The 15,944-nt window shown below is 41.6% G+C and overlaps 1 protein-coding gene across 3 annotated transcripts in view; it reads left to right on the top strand.

Moving 5' to 3' along the window:
* Positions 1-15,944, top strand: part of SLIT3 (slit guidance ligand 3) — an 821,799-nt gene that overhangs the window by 650,750 nt on the left and 155,105 nt on the right. For all 3 annotated transcript variants that reach the window (XM_001380272.4, XM_056811560.1, XM_007473987.3), the window contains 2 exons: positions 5,465-5,536; positions 11,441-11,512. In XM_001380272.4, the coding sequence (XP_001380309.1) occupies positions 5,465-5,536; positions 11,441-11,512 (144 nt within the window). The remainder of the gene's footprint in view (positions 1-5,464; positions 5,537-11,440; positions 11,513-15,944) is intronic.

Genomic DNA, 15,944 nt, shown 5'->3' with positions numbered 1-15,944 from the left:
TGATGTTGAATAAACCTAGAAACTTGAGTGACTGATGTAACCAGGAGCTCATAAGCTGAGGAGAGAAGATAAATGTGGCCAGAACTAAATTGTCCCCAAAGTGGAATGGGGCATGTGTCTAGGGACAAACCTTGGAATAAGCCTTCATTAGAAACAAAGGTCACCACAGAAGTAACCAGAGCCCCTGAATACTATAACCTATATTCATAAGATCAAGAACCAGAAAAACCCTTAGAAGCTCTGAAGTCCGTTGCTTCCATTTTATAGATTAGGAAACAGAGGCCCAGAAGCTAAGTGACTAGCCCAGAATTGAAGCCATGTGTTCCTGACACAAAATGCCCTATCTGTTATACCATGCTGCCTTTCCTAGAGCTATGCCTAAGCTGGTTTTGGGAAGGTGATTGATTGCCCCATCCTTCAGTCTGGAATGGCGGGGGTCTTAGGTTAGGGACCATGGTACCTGGCACATAGTAAGAATTTAATAAAAGCTTGCTAAATTGCATTGCATTGCATTATGTTGAATTAAATTAGAAGTAGCAAGAGAATTGCAGGTGGAGAAAGGAGTGGTATAAACTCCCATTAAGGCCAACCCTGAAAGCAGCTCTGCCAGAGAAGATGAGATGAGCTTCCAAACCTCGTTTGAATGGCCGACAAGGGAAGCGAGCTTACCAGCAATTTTTGAAAAGCTTCAGACAGACATGTCCTTGCTGGAGGGCTAGGGAATGATGTTGACTTAACCATGGCAAGAAATGCTTTGTGCTCTGTCATATGTTTACATCTTGAAAGTTCATTAAGGGAATGCAGGAGGAGCCAGGATAGATCAATTCAGAGGACAAACGCTTAAAAATCTCTTTTGAAGCTCTCATCTTTGAGGCGGAGAGATGCTCGCCTGTTTGATTTGTTTGTTTGTTTTCCCGCTAGTTTTATTAAATCAACTTGCAGCCTGATGAATGTTTGCCAGCAAAAGGAAGTCATGAACACCATTTAACAGAAGACCCAAAACAGCTGTTTGCTTCAGACATAGCCTTAAATGTGACAGCCCTCACTATATCTGCCTTCCAGAAAGAGCTTCATGCTTCCATTTTCCCCCACCTATTTGTACTTCATTGAATGTTTCTTTTGGTTCATTCCCTGAGTTGGCCGATCCCCTTGGAGTATGGGGTATGGGCAGGTTAGATTCTTCCCATGAGAAGCTACCTCTTATACAAAGTACTTGGACACAGTGCCTAGCACGTAGTAGGTGCTTAATAAATGCACATTGACTGAGAGATTATCTTAATCAAAGGACCTTCCATTGACATGGGTGCCATTTTTGAAGAAAAAATACAAAGTGAGTCCCTAGGATAGGGAAAGCCTGTGAACAAATACAGAATCTTAGGATTCTGCCCCCAGGTCCGCCATAGTCTCTAGGGGGGCATCAGTGAAAGTGGGCCAGGGGCTTGTGACTGCCTCCTAGATAGATCAGGAAAGGGAAGGCCCCAGTCCTGGACGATGTGATGGCAGTCAGCATGGGATTAACAGGATAATGACATGACCATGTCTTGAAACCAAAGCATAACTAAGAGGCTGGATGTCTGTGGTCTCCTTTCTGTGGGACTGAGTCTGAAAAGCAAGACCAAATCCTTAGTGTTTGCTAGTATGAATGGAACTGATTGCAGACAGAAGTGCTTCTTTCTGAGGGTTAGCAGGCCCAGGTTTGGGTGCTCAGTTTGGAACTAAGCCTTGAATTCTGTATTCCATCTCCACTGAACTAATAGTCTGTTTCCACACAATTTGGTACTGAAGTTTTAAGGGATGAAAGAATGGAAGTGGGAAGAGTTAGGACTTGCAGGTTCAGATTCAGGGGAATGTCCCTGGTCTGCCACTAACCAGCTGAGTTCACATTTCTGGCCTCCTTTTCCTTACCTGTAAAATCAGCAAGTTGATTTCCAAGGACCCTTCTAGTTCTAGAAAATGATACTTTTCTGTCTTGTACTTAGAATGGCATAAAATCATAGAATATTAGACCTCTCCAAACCAAAAGGCTGAAAGCTACAGTAAAACTATCATCACATTTGAAATCAGTGGGCTTGTGGTGGGGAGCAGCTAAGTGGCTCAGTGGATTGAGAACCAGGCCTAGAGACAGGAGGTCCTAAGTTCAAATCTGGCCCCAGAAACTTCCTAGCTGTGTGACCCTGGGCAAGTCACTTGGTCCCTATGGCCTAGCCCTTACTACTCTTCTGCCTTGGAACCAATACACAGGATTGATCCCAAGATGGAAGGTAAGGGGAAAGAAAGAAAGGGAAAAAAGAAAGAAAAAGAAAAAAAGAAAGAGGAAGGAAGGAAGGAAGGAAGGAAGAAAGAAAGAAAGAAAGGAAGGAAGGAAGGAAGGAAGGAAGGAAGGAAGGAAGGAAGGAAGGAAGGAAGGAAGGAAGGAAGGAAGGAAGGAAGGAAGGAAGGAAGGAAGGAAGGAAGGAAGGAAGGGAGAAGAGAAAGAAAGAAAGAAAGAGGCTTGGTTTCAAATCCTGCCTTGCCATCTATATAACCATGAACAAGTAACTTACCCTTTCTCAACATTCATTTCCTCCTCTGTAAAATAAGGAGGCTGGAGTAAATAACCTCTAAATCCAGCCTCATATACTTAACTAGCTATGTGACCCTGGGTAAGTCATTTAACCTCTGATTGCTTTAATCCATTGGAGAAGGAAATGGAAAATCACTCCAGTATCTTAGCAAAGAAAATCCCATAGACAGTACGGTCCATGGGTCATGAAGAGCCGGACACAGCTGAATGAACAATAGCACTGGCTAGGTAAGCCCTACCAAACCTCCCCACCCCTAGAAAAAATGGCACAATCCTTAGAGAGCTGCATCTGCAAAGTCATCTCACCCCTTTGCACCTTCTATAGGTGTTGCCTTTTTATTGCCCTTGCTCTGTACCTCCAGATGACCCTGTTACCCCCGAAGGCAGGTTCCCTCTGCCCGCTCTAGGTAGGCCTGGCTTCCAGCTTCCCCTCATCCATTCAGTCAATGGGAGACCACAGATACAACAAAGGACACTTTCTGACACCTCTCAAGTAAAGCACAAAGGCATTGTTAATAGACCGTGGCGTTCTCATTTGTAGACTCTATTCATCCGACAGCTAAGAATTATCAGTACTGATGTTCCTCTTGCTTGCCCTTCTTTTTTTTCCCTTTTTCTCCCCCTTTCTTTTGCCTCGAGAGTGATTTGTCTGTGTTATGGGTAGGCCTGACAAACCATTACGCATTAGCGACTGAGATGTTGTTTGAAATGGGAAAATTGCTGGCAAACTGCTCCATTAGCAGGCCGAGTAACAAATACTCTCTTCCCCCAATGAAGACGAGATAGCCGAGGTACAAATTAATACAACTGTCTCCCCCACTCCGCTGTGGGGATTACTCTTTGAGACAAATGATCTCATCACTGCCAGGAATGGAGGATGGTTCTATGCAGACTGGGAAGTGCCTTCCTCATCTGCTCCCCTCCTCAGTATTTTGTGTCTCCTCCCTTCCCTCCCCCACACTGAGAATTTAGGGAACACAAGCTTCAAATGAGGAGGTGATAAAAAGATTTGCACCTTCATGAGACGTGAGATTGATTAGGATGGGATCCTCCGTGCTTAGTCTGGGCCAAGGCATCATCCATCAACCCTAATGGAAGCAGGCTCCCTCCCTAGCTCTTCTAGCAGCCTTCCCACTGTGCCTGCTTTTGGTGATGCAGCGGCCTTTCAGAGATGGCGAGATGGAGAAAATGGGCACATTTGATTCTCTTTATGCAGCCCTTTCCCATCTGAGGAAGCTATAGCTCTTGGATCTCCAGGGTTTCCAGCCCTTCCTATATTCAGTGGGTTCAGGGGTGGTAAAGGAAGTGTGACTGTGACTTCCACCTTGGATGGTGGTTCTGATGCTAAGCCAGATACTAGTCCCAGAGCTATCAGAGGCCAAAGCAGCTAGCCTTGGGAGCCCTGGATTATTGTCCTTGTGGAGTCGTTTCAGTTGTATCCGACTCTTTGTGACCTCATTCGGAGTGTTCTTGGCAGAGATACCAGAATGGTTTGCCATTTCCTTCCCCAGTTCATGGTAGAAAGTAATTTAACCCTGAAAATCAGCCCAGGAGATTAGAAACAGAATCAGGAAATCAGACATAAAGCTTAGAAGATATTTAGGTTGTGTCTAGACAAATGCCAAGACAAAGGAGTAAACAAAATCAGTCAACGAATCAATGACTTTGCCTACAGCATAGTCTTCAGTTTGGCTGTTCGTTTGTTTTGTTTTGTTTTTAAACAGAACAGCAATGTGGTTTATTGGTGAGGAGACATGTCCCAAGTCTCTTTTTTATTCCTTTTCTTGGTATCTTGGACTTCTCTGGAAATCTGTACTGGTGTTTGCTAGAACTAAACCCCCACTTCCTCCTAGGGGGAAGAGAACCTGGTCCAAAGGCAGCCTTCCTTAGGTCCAGGACTGAGAGTGTCATGGCAGTTATCAAGAAGAGCCAGAGCTCTTGGACCATCCCTGTGTGAATCAGGACACGTAGTCTCCCTGACAATGTATTGCCTCTTAGAGAATCAACAAGGCTGGCAATTCAACTTATTCATTCAGCAATAGCAATTCATTCAATCAATGTCAAGAAGAGCATGTCAATTAATTGTTGGGATTTTCAAGGACCTTGTTGAAGGAAAACTTGAGGTGGCAACATTGCTGAATAGGAAATAAAGTCAGTTTCCTAAAGAAAGATATTTCCTCCTTTCCATTCTTTTTTCAAACAAAAATTTGCTTCAGATAATCTGTGTTTTTAACAACAGCTCAGAATTCCGACTAGAGCCCTAGCAATTTTGACAGAAAGGCTTGAGTTCAAATCCTGCTTTTGGCTAGGTGTGTAACCCTGGACAAGTTGTTTAAATTATCAGAGCCCTGAACAACTCTATGCAACTATAGATTGCTGAGAGATGATGGATATGTAAGGAGCTAAGTCAGTTTGGGGATGTTCCTGTGACAGCAAAATCATGGGTCCATACCCAAAAACATATGTAATTCTTATCATGTATGATATGTTTGAGTTTGTGTGTTTGAGAGAGAGAAAAAGAGGGTTTTCCTACTTAAAATACTCTCTCTTCTCCTATTAACTATTCCTGTTACCCATCCTTAAAGGCCCGCCTCTTTCTTGATGAAACCTTCCCTCATTGCTCTAGTCCTTGTTGGCCTGCCTCTTGGAACCCTATGGGTTTAGTGTGTGCCACACATTTTCATGTATGCCACGCAACTCTGAATTTATTTTTCTTCTTTAATTGTTTCACACTTGCTAATTTCCTCTTCCCAACTAGATTATAAACTCTTTGAGGTTAAGGATTCCATCTGTATCCCCTAAGTCACCCCCACTTAGGACTGAGTCTATGCCTGTAGTAGGCATTCAATACACTTATTTGTTGATTAATTTGTTGATTGATTGATTGGTCTCTTTTTTCAGACGCCTGGAACAGAACTCCATCAAAGCCATCCCCGCAGGAGCCTTCACCCAATATAAGAAGCTAAAGAGGATGTAAGTTTCTATACCTGGACTTTCATGAGGGACTGAAATGAGTACTGACCTGTTGTCTGCTCCCATCTTTGGCCTTGGGAGATGGCTTACTTTGTTGATGATGTGATGTGTTGCAGGGCCTGGAATCTGCCTGGGTAGCAGGACTAGCTTGGGTTCAAGCCTGGCCTTCTTGGGATTGAAAGAAGCTTGGGTGGATGGAGGAGGGGGCGTTGTGTGCTGGGAGGAGGAATGCTGACTGTGAAAGACTTTGGACTGAAGTTGGAACCTGAAAACTTGTCTGATCAGACTTAGATTATTTGGAAAACAAAAAGTGTGTGTCAGGGAAATGGGGGAGGGACATGGAGTCCTGCATTATCCAGAAGCTGACCTAGAGTAGCCACTAAGATTTGATGATGCAAGCCCAGAGTCAGAATTTCAGAGGTGCCTGTGCCGTCCTCCCAGACACCTCTATAAAACTGCCATGACCGTCACCACTTTCCTTAGAGGGACAGTCAGCCCATCGTGGTGGACCCAGAATCAGGAGAATTCCCACCTCGGACACTGACTAGCCGTGTCATTAGAGGCGAGTCTAAACAGCCCGCAGCCTCCGTTTCTTCATCTGTAAAAGAAAAAGAAGCATGTTTAAAGTACCTGCCTTATGAGGTGATTACAAGTATCATGCCTGGCGAGATGATAGAATGTATAAAGAAAGTGCTGTGCATAGGATAAGGTTTTAGACAGATAGAGATATGTAGGTACATATGTGTGTATTTATATGTGCATGTATATAAGCAGCAAAGTGGCACAGTGGATAGAGTGCTAGTCCTGAAGTCAGGGAGACTCATCTTCATGAGTTCAAATCTGACCTCAGACACTTATTAGCTGTGGGACACACCTGGATGAGTCACTTAACCCTGTGAGCCTCAAGTACCTTATCTGCAAAATAAGCTAGAGTAGGAAATAGCAAACCACTCTAGTATCTTTGCCAAGAAAACCCTAACCGGGGTCATAAATTGGATGTGACTTAACTGATTCTATAACAATATATGGGCATGTTTATGCACAAACAGGGCTTGTTGTAAACCATTAAAGTGTTACAGAAATGTCAATTATTATTATTGTTATTATCATGAATCCATTTTATTGCCACTCTAAGCACTGCTAGCATGTCTAGTCCTGTACGCCTCTCTCAGCCTCAGTTTGCTCATCCGTCAAATGGAAAGAATAACTCCTGTAACATTTATTCTAAGGGCCTGAATCTCATAGGGACCTCATGAAAACATTGTCTATAAATAATTTTGCTAACCTTAATATGTTATCTAAATATCACCTATTATTAATAATATGATCACTATCTAGCCATTCATCATTGCCATCATCCCTCCAGGTGGTAACAGTTGTACTACTATTTCTACCACCTGAGACATAATACTGAACAATGATGTTGAGTCATGGCTGGCTGCTAGTCCAGAACCTCAGTGGCTGAAACAGTGAGGTCCCACGCTAATGATGGGCCCCATCCTGGGGGCCTAATAACTAGGCAGTCACAGCCCACTGACTTAGAAAGTAGAAAATTCTGTCATTTCCTCTCTTAAAGGGAGACCCTTTGGGTGCAGAAGGGCGCAGTGAAGATCACCAGACAATGAATTTATATGTAATTCAGATTGCTAGAGTCTCCTTCCTTTGCCCAAGAAGTGTGTCTTTTTTTTAAGCTGATTCAGATAGTGTTTTCATTCATTTTACTCCTTTTGTTTCCTCTCTAACCCTCAAGGGCAGAAAATAAGCAGGTAGAAACGTAAACTGGATCATGTCTTGTCCTTATTATGCTCAAGGATGATCTATTTATCTCTTCTGAATAGGGAGGACTTATCACTAAAGAGGTTAAGAGTCTGACATCTCTTATAATTTTTTTTATTTTCTCTTATAATTATATATTTTCTCTTATAATTAAACACTACTAGTGGAATAGCATTATTAAGTTTTGTCCTCAGATAATAGCCAACATTTATATAGCACTACTATATGCCAAGCATCGTGATAAGTGCAGTAAAATATCTCACAGCAATTCGGTGAGGTAGATGCTATTATTTTCCCCATTTTGCAGCTGAGGAAATTGAAGCAAATAGAGATTAAGGATCACACAGCTACTAAGTGTCTCAGGCTAGACTTGAACTCAGGTCAACCTGTCTCCTGATATAAGGAAGTTCATTCCAAGTGTGTTTTCTCTCATCCTTATTTCCCTCCCAAATATTTTAGTGGATAGACTAGACTAAAACCAAGAGGAACTCCTAATTGAGGACTGTTGCCCACATCTGATGAATACTCTTCAGTATATTATCTGGGGAAACATCAGCTTCACCTATACTATGACCTTGGTACACCATGTTCCTTGTCTTTGAGAAGATTTCCTCTTGATAAATAAAATCTCGCCTTCCTACTCCCAGTGGCAAGTCTAGCTCCAAGTAAGATTTTCTGAGAAAAGATATAGGAAATAGAAGGCAGGACCATGAGAAGAGTACAAGGCAGTGTTGTTTCCCATTTGAAACTGAAGAAAGTCTAATGAGTCTATTTACACAGCCAGGTTATTCTTGAAATAGAAGAACATGGAAGAATCTAGGGAACTCATCTGAGCGATATTTCATCCTTTTGGACTTGAGTATCCTTATCTATAAATTCAATAGAATATAAGCTTCTTGAGGTCATGAACTGTTTCATTATTGTCTTGGTACCTCTAGATTGCAACATGGTACTTGGCACATTGTTGATATTATAATTGATGGTCAAATTAGCAATGGAATGGAATTTAGGGAGTTAGACTAAATGACCTCTATGATTCCATCTAGCTCTATAATTCTGATTCTATAACCCTGAAATTTTTGCTTTTCTTGGTCTCATTCCCTTTACTTCAAATCATGTATCCACTCCCTAGAATGTCCTACTATCTAGAGGAGTTTGCTGAATGTTTTTGTCTGATGTGAACTCTCATGATAGGACTTAAATATCAAGTTTCCAGGCTGGGTATAGAGAGGAAACTTGCATCCCAAGGGTCATCCAGCATCAGCCCATCCTAACTAAAGGTATTAGAAAGACAACAGGGGATCCATCCCCTCTTGGCAGTCTAATGTATCCATAATGACTTGCTAGCCCATCACACCAAAGGCTAGTGCTTCAGGGAGGAAGGGCTAGGATAATCCTGGTGCATTCACTTCCTAAGACTCTTCTGTGAAAAGAAGAAACTAAAGAAAATCTCAATTTAAGCTGGCGAGTTTGCAAATACATCTGTGGATTTGTTAGTGAGGATCTCACTGGCTAAAGGGATAAGCTGAACGACAGTAGCTAAGAAGCTTGAACCTGTGCAGTATCTTTCCAATTAGAGACAGAAGGAAGGGGATAGAAAACTGGTTGTCCTGTACTTTTAATGGTTTAAAAAAAAAAGGAAAGGAAAACATGCCCAACAGGACTCCAACCCCAGGCACCAACTGTATATGTTTAAGAGAACCAAAGAGCTTTAGACATTCCCATTTGAAGAAAACCATTTTCAGGATGCTGTTTCTTCACTGTGTTCCTCTCTCCATCTCTCTGACCCTTGGAGGTCCTAACTATCTTCTTTCCTAATTCACACTCAAGCAAAGAAAATGGATTTTCTTTCTTTTAAAGAAAAGAAGTGTTAGAGCATCATTGTAAATATTACATGTCCCAACCTAGCAGGGCCAGTCCCACAACTAGTTTCCAATACAAGCAACTCTTAGAAATGAAAACTCCCCTTGAGTAAAGGATCGCTAGCAAAACCTGAAGCTGGTACTCAAGGACATAATTGAAATAAATAAATCGACAAGCATTTATTATGCAACTGATGTGTGCCAAGCTTGTGCTAGGGATACAAATACAAGCACTAGGGATATGAAGACAAAGAATGAGACAACACCTACTCTCAAATAGCTTACTTTCTAATAAAAGAAACAAGACACATCCAGATGTATGTGCAGAATAAATAGATACGTAATAAATATAAATACAAAATCAATACAATGTAGTTTGTAAGGGAGAGTACTAGCGATTTGAAGAATGAAAAGTTTTCTGTAGACAATAGTTCTTGAACTATATCTTAAAGGAAGATGAGGCAAAGGTGAGGAGGGAGTAGGTTTCAGGCAGGGTTGGGAGGTAGTTAGGAAGCGATGGGGATGAGCAGAGGTGGGGGATAGCCAAATGCTAAGACAGAGGTGGGAGATGGAGGATTGTGCATTAAGTAAAGACAGAAGGCCAGTTAGGTTTAATCACAGAGTGTGGGATAGGGAGAAATGTCCAATGAGGTTAATGAGGTTGAATAGATAGATTAGGGACAGATTGTGATGTGGCAATAAAAAGCCACGGGAGTTGATATCAAAGAAATAAATGCATGAGGAAATTTGGCAGCAAGGTACTGGATGGACTAGTTTGGGGAAAGACCTGAGGGAAAGAAGCTAGCTAGGAGGCCTTTGGCAGTAATACAGGTCAGAGGTGACAGAGACTCCTTCTAAACTGTATAACATCATTGAATTCTATATCTTTAAGTATTAGAAATAGTTATGTAAGCTAGAGGCCTAAACCCAAGTAACTTGTTATATGTTTGGGAACAAGTGGCATCTCTAAGTCTTTGTTTTGTCTGTCAAATGAGAGAGTTGGGCTAGGTCATCTCTAAATACTCTTCTTTCTCTGATGTTTTATGAGAAATTCAAGCCAAGCAACAAGCATTTATTATATACTGTGTACCAGGCACTGCCCTAAGCACAAAACAACATGGGGTAATGGAGAGAAGACTAACTTTGAAATCAGAAAGGTTCAAGTACTGTTACTGACCCACACTAGCTTGCTAATCATTTAGATTCTCAGTGATGGAACCAAATTCCTAAAATTCTAAATTACTAATGAGTTGTCAGTCTGTGAACAAAGAAGGGGCATCCACCCCCAGGAGTTCCCTTTTATAATGCATGGTTCTGGCCCAAGTCCATGTTCACTCAGTAATACAGAATAAACTGTTTGCCAGGTACCAGTAGGAAATTCCTAAGGTATGTCATCTTTCCTATGGTCTTGTCACCCAGAAAGTGAGGGACTCAATTTTTTGATTTTCTTTCTTTTTGCATTTTTTTTTCAAAATGTTGGAGAGGTTCTGCAGCTCACAGGGCTTAGAAAATAAAAAAGCTAAAACAGTTCCAAACCACATTTCAGAATTGCAGCTCCTTCTAGGTACATGTGTGTTTATGGCTAACAGTGTATTTTATTTGCCCACCTTCCATAGTCCAGAGATTCCACCTAATAAGGTGCTTTGGTTGGCTCAGATGGCTTGTTGTTTCAGGTTTTATTCAGGTCTGGGAAGGAAGTCTGGGGAAAGTACATTGGGTTTGCAGAGAGTGGGAGAGGGGTGATCATCAGGAGAATCATTATGTGGTAAATATGTCTGTGAAATGAGTAATAAGGAGTTCTAGGCTTTTTTGCTCATTCATTTCAACTGTTTCTGACTCTTCATGACCCCTAATGACCCCATTTGGAGTTTTCTTGGTAAATATGCTGAAATAGTTTACCATTGCCTTCTCCACCTCATTTTACAGATGAAGAAACTGAGGCAAACAGAGTTAAGAAACTTACCCAGAGTCACAAGTGTCTGAGGCTGGATTTGATCCTAGGTCTTCTTGACCCCCAGCCCAATCTACTGTGCCACTTAGATGCTCTATTCCTGGGTTAGAAATACAGAAATCTCAATTCTAGGCTCTGCTATGTCATGAGAGCCTAAGTTTTCCCAGCTGCAAAAAGATAGTGGGGGTTAAATGAGTTCTATGGGTCTAACTCATCTCAAATACCTTGCTTTTAGATTCCTAAAATTACTATTTTATGAATGATTCTATGCTTTTACAACCTAAATTCTTATTTCACCCCATCAATGTTTTTCAGAGACATCAGCAAGAATCAGATATCCGACATAGCACCAGATGCATTCCAGGGCTTAAAATCCCTCACCTCGCTGTAAGTGGAGAATACAGTTGCAATGAGAAATGGGAAAGGGATGTTTCCATATTTTTCAGAAGGTGTTTATCATGGCTTTTATGTTCCCCTACGCACTCATGGCAACTTTGTAAAGAAACAAATATTTCTTGGGGGTGGGGGGAGCAGAATTGATCCTGTAGAATATTTGTACAACCCAAATGCATTCTTTTTATTGATTAAATGCCCTGCAGATTTTCTAGCTATTTGCTTCTAATTCTAATATATCTCCTACTCTCACATCTACTTTCACCCCCTCCCATTCCCCGACCTGTAAAATTGCTGCCTCTGGTAGAAAATATATGGGGATGACTGGACTTCATGTTCACTACTAAGCCTGTTTCTTTTTTCTATTAATTCAGGAATGGAAGCTTTCTCCATATACCTCTATAAAAGGATGTTATGTTATTACCCCTTCATTTGCAGCCTTCTTTCAGGAACTGTGGGAAGGGACAGGGGAAACACAATATACAATCTTTTTTAAAAAATCATTTTCTCACATATATGTGTGTGCTTCTCCATTTCTGGATTTATCATACATCTCAGTGGGTAAGACAAGCCCACCAAGAGCTTCTGGGGGCAATATGGTCAGTGGATTATAAAGATCAAATGAACTAATATACTCAAAAGTGCTTTCTGGATATAGAGCAGTGTCAAAGGTCTTCTTGTCATCATGATTCATCTCTAGTGGCCTCATGCTCCATTTTAGGAGATGAGATTCAAAATCTTGTGAATTAGGCGTGCCATCCCCTTACTCAGTGTAAAGCTTTTGCCTTATTAGTGGAATGGATAGTTAGCAAATTACAGATTTTTTTTTTCCACCAAGACCTCAGTCCTTTGGGAACAGGCTGAGAATAGGATCAGGGAGGCCTCTAATTCAGCTGCTGCCTGCTGCTTCTCGAGTAAATTAGTTTTGGTTTATCAGATGAAACATCTGGCTGGGATATCAGAGACAGGATTGTGTGTGAGATTAGTATCTGCTTATTGTATTAAGGATCACAGGGAAAAGGAGAGAGGTCTGCCAGCTGCCAAGCTACTTCCATGCTCTCTATATTTCACATGCCTCTGGCAGGATCCAGAAACGCTCTGGGGACAGTTATATGACGTGACCTGCCTGCTACACCCCACCAGGAAGCCAGGTTATGAAGGAAAGCATTTGATAATCTGGCTCCTCTGCCAATAAGGTATTGGGTGCATCTTTTAGATGCCCACTGCATGCTCATTGGTCTAGGGCTCACTCAGACCCCTTTAGACTGCAGATAAGAGACTACTGTGACAAGGACATAAGGCTTGGTGTCAGAAGACCCAGCTCTGCTACTTAAAATCTAGATCTGGAAGGAACTTTAGAGGTCGCCTCGTCCAGTCTCTTGGTTTTATAGATGAGAATCCGAGCTCTTACTCTTTTCACAGTGCCTCTTCCTCCCTTCCAATGCTGTGATTCGTGATTCTCAAATACAAAAGCGATTTCTGGAGGTTAGAGGCAAAGCCTGGTGCTAGGACTTCCTGAGCATCATCTGGACCAGAAGGGTAAAGGCCTTGAACATAAAGGTCAGAGTGGTCTAAACCAGGGGGCGAGGTATTCAGGCAATGCATACAGTGAGTCAAGCTTCAGCGTGCATCACGATGCTGTGGGTTTTGTCCAGCCAGGCTTGGAGAGCAGAACGTCCCTCCTTCTAATCAACATGTTTACTTCTGCTGGGAGCCAACAGGACTAAGGAGGCTGTGAGCAGAGAGACTAAAGCCTGGCCCTCTCCTCTCCCTGCCTTTCTTTCCTCTCCTCCCGAGCACTGCTCGATTGCTATCCTGGAAGCTTTGACATCAGCCATGAAATAGTGGGCAGACAGTGACATTAGTTCATTTGGCACGGTGAGCAGCAGAACATTAATATGAATTACAAATGTGTGCCTGAGCCATCATGCTGACTTTTATTTAGTCATTAATTTGTTGAAACATTAATGAAACACACCCACAGGCTGAGCAAAAAGCATGGAAATACTTACTCCTTGCTTCTAGTAGCATCAGGAAATGGGCTGCTTTGTTTTATCATTCCATTTTACCAGTTTTTCCCCCTTTCTCAAAGAGGACTAAAGAGAGTCACAGTCTCCATAGGAATTGGATGTTATGATCGGATTCTCTTTGAAGAGGAGCCTGTGGGAAATGGACTTCATGGAAGCATGAGTATGGAAAGAGCATTTGCATTTGAAGTCAGGGTCCTTGGCCTTAAATCCTCACTACCCCTCACTATCTGTGTGACCTTCTACAAGTGCATCACTTCCAATTCCCTGGGCTTCAGTTTTTTCATCTATAAAGTGAGCAAGTTAGTCCAGAGGAGCTGTAAGGTTCCTGTCAAGATCTAATTCCTGTGAGCCCATAAATCACCTGTGTTTGCCCTGCTCCCTTGATTGTACTGGCAAACCATCCTAAGAACAGCTTGGGCCAGATGAGTAAAGAGGAAGATCCTTAGACTCAAAGAGGAAGAAAACCATCACAGACAAGCCATACATTATCTTCTCCATCCTTCGCCCTATTCTTATGGCTTGCCCTTAGGTTCAGCAGGTTTTCCTTTGGAGATCTGTGTCTGTCTGGAGAGAGTTTCCAGAAGGCATCTTCCTGGGTATAGGGTCAATAGTCAAAGAACGGAGGAGTTCTCAGGAGTGGGTTAGCATAGGTGTGGGAAATCAGACTATTAGAGGAATATTGCTGTGCCTCTCCTTCAGAAGGGCACGACTCTACTCTAAGAAAAGACTCTGATCCAATAATATCATTGTTGGCACTGTACTCCAAAGGTGTTATCAAAAATAAACAGCTATCTAATCAGCAAATTTCAGAGCAGCACTTTTTGTAATTATAAGAAAAAGAAAACAACTAAAATACACCCCCAATAAAGGAATGATTAAATAAATTACAGCATATTACCATAATGGAATTATAGAATGCAATTAAGGCCAACAGGTATGAGGAATATAAAGAAGTCTAAAAGACCTTTAATAATGCAACAGCAGGGGAAAAGGCAGATCCAGAAGAATGGGGAACATACTTAATGCAACCATGTAAGAGGAAAGGTGAGAGAAAGAATGAATTGACAAACAAAGAATCCTGATGGAGTCTTAGAGGGAGACATTGAAAAGTTGTTATGACATTTCATGAGTTGAAATTAATTTATTCAAAACCAGATGAATGCAAAACAATTTAATGTGTTAGATAGGTTTTTAAGATTGTTTTAATATAAATAATTTTAAATTACTCCAGAGTCATTTGGGGTACTAAGCATTGAATACTGGGTCAGGAAGAGGAATCACTGGATTCCAACTTGCAAGGTCCACCTTATGTTAGAATCAGAGTAGATAGCAACCTATTTGGTATGATTTCAGGGTTAGAGAAAGCTCCTACCCCTAAGCAAATATCATACTATTTACTGGTTGATGTCTAACATCCTGTGGCTAATTATATCCATTTCTTGGGGAAATACCTTTTCATCTTTAAAAATAGTGCAAAGCCCACCAGGAAAGGTAAGTAGTACATTAAACTATTGACAACCATTTCTATCTTAATGTTGATAAATTAGATGAGAGAGAGAGAGAGAGAGAGAGAGAGAGAGAGAGAGAGAGAGAGAGAGAGCATGTTCACCCCTGCAACTAAGAAAAGGGCAATTTATAGGAACAGAAGAGTTAGAGTTAGACAAAAACTTAGAGGTCAACTAGTCCAAACAACTCATTTCACAGTTGAGAATACTAGATAGGTGACACAGGAAATGTAGACTGGAGATGACCAAAAGCAAACTGCCCCTCCTTCCCAAAGGTAAGGAGCATCTGTGCTCCTTCTCCCTAGCAACCATCCCAGTATCTGAACAGAAATGAATGGGTTTGGTCCAAGAATTCCTGGGATATAAATGGATCTTTAAAAATAGCTTTCTTTAGCTTAAGTTCAACAAAATCAATATCCAATGAAAATGGGAAAGACATGAAAGATTAAGACTCAAGCAATTAATCATGAGTATGGTTCACCCTTATAAACTTAAGAATGTTCAGTGAAAACTCATAATTTTCCTTTTGAGGAAGACCAGGAATGTGAAGAGATGTGGGAGGTGATAATACACCCCATGGTGTATTGACAACCTAAAGCCTTCCCTTCTAGCTTATCTCCTGCCCCACCTGGTTTCAATGCCATGGAACAAGATATCCCTCCCAAGAAGAGTTCATCACTTCTAAACTCACCATCATGCTGCCAATTCAAGCCTTAATTGATTCAGCTCCCTTAGCTTCTTCTCCCCTCTGTCTGGGGGTTAGGGGGAAGAGTACCACATTCTTCCCGATGCTTTAAAAGACAAAAACTGGACTCTAGATCACTCTAATTTGATTCTTCTGCCTTACCTTATTTCAAATCCATGGAATGTCCTATTGTCCTATTACCTCCC

This window comes from Monodelphis domestica, chromosome 1 (genome assembly GCF_027887165.1).
Source record: "Monodelphis domestica isolate mMonDom1 chromosome 1, mMonDom1.pri, whole genome shotgun sequence".
In the NCBI taxonomy this organism is placed as follows: domain Eukaryota; kingdom Metazoa; phylum Chordata; class Mammalia; order Didelphimorphia; family Didelphidae; genus Monodelphis; species Monodelphis domestica.
This window is presented reverse-complemented; position numbering and strand designations above follow the sequence as displayed.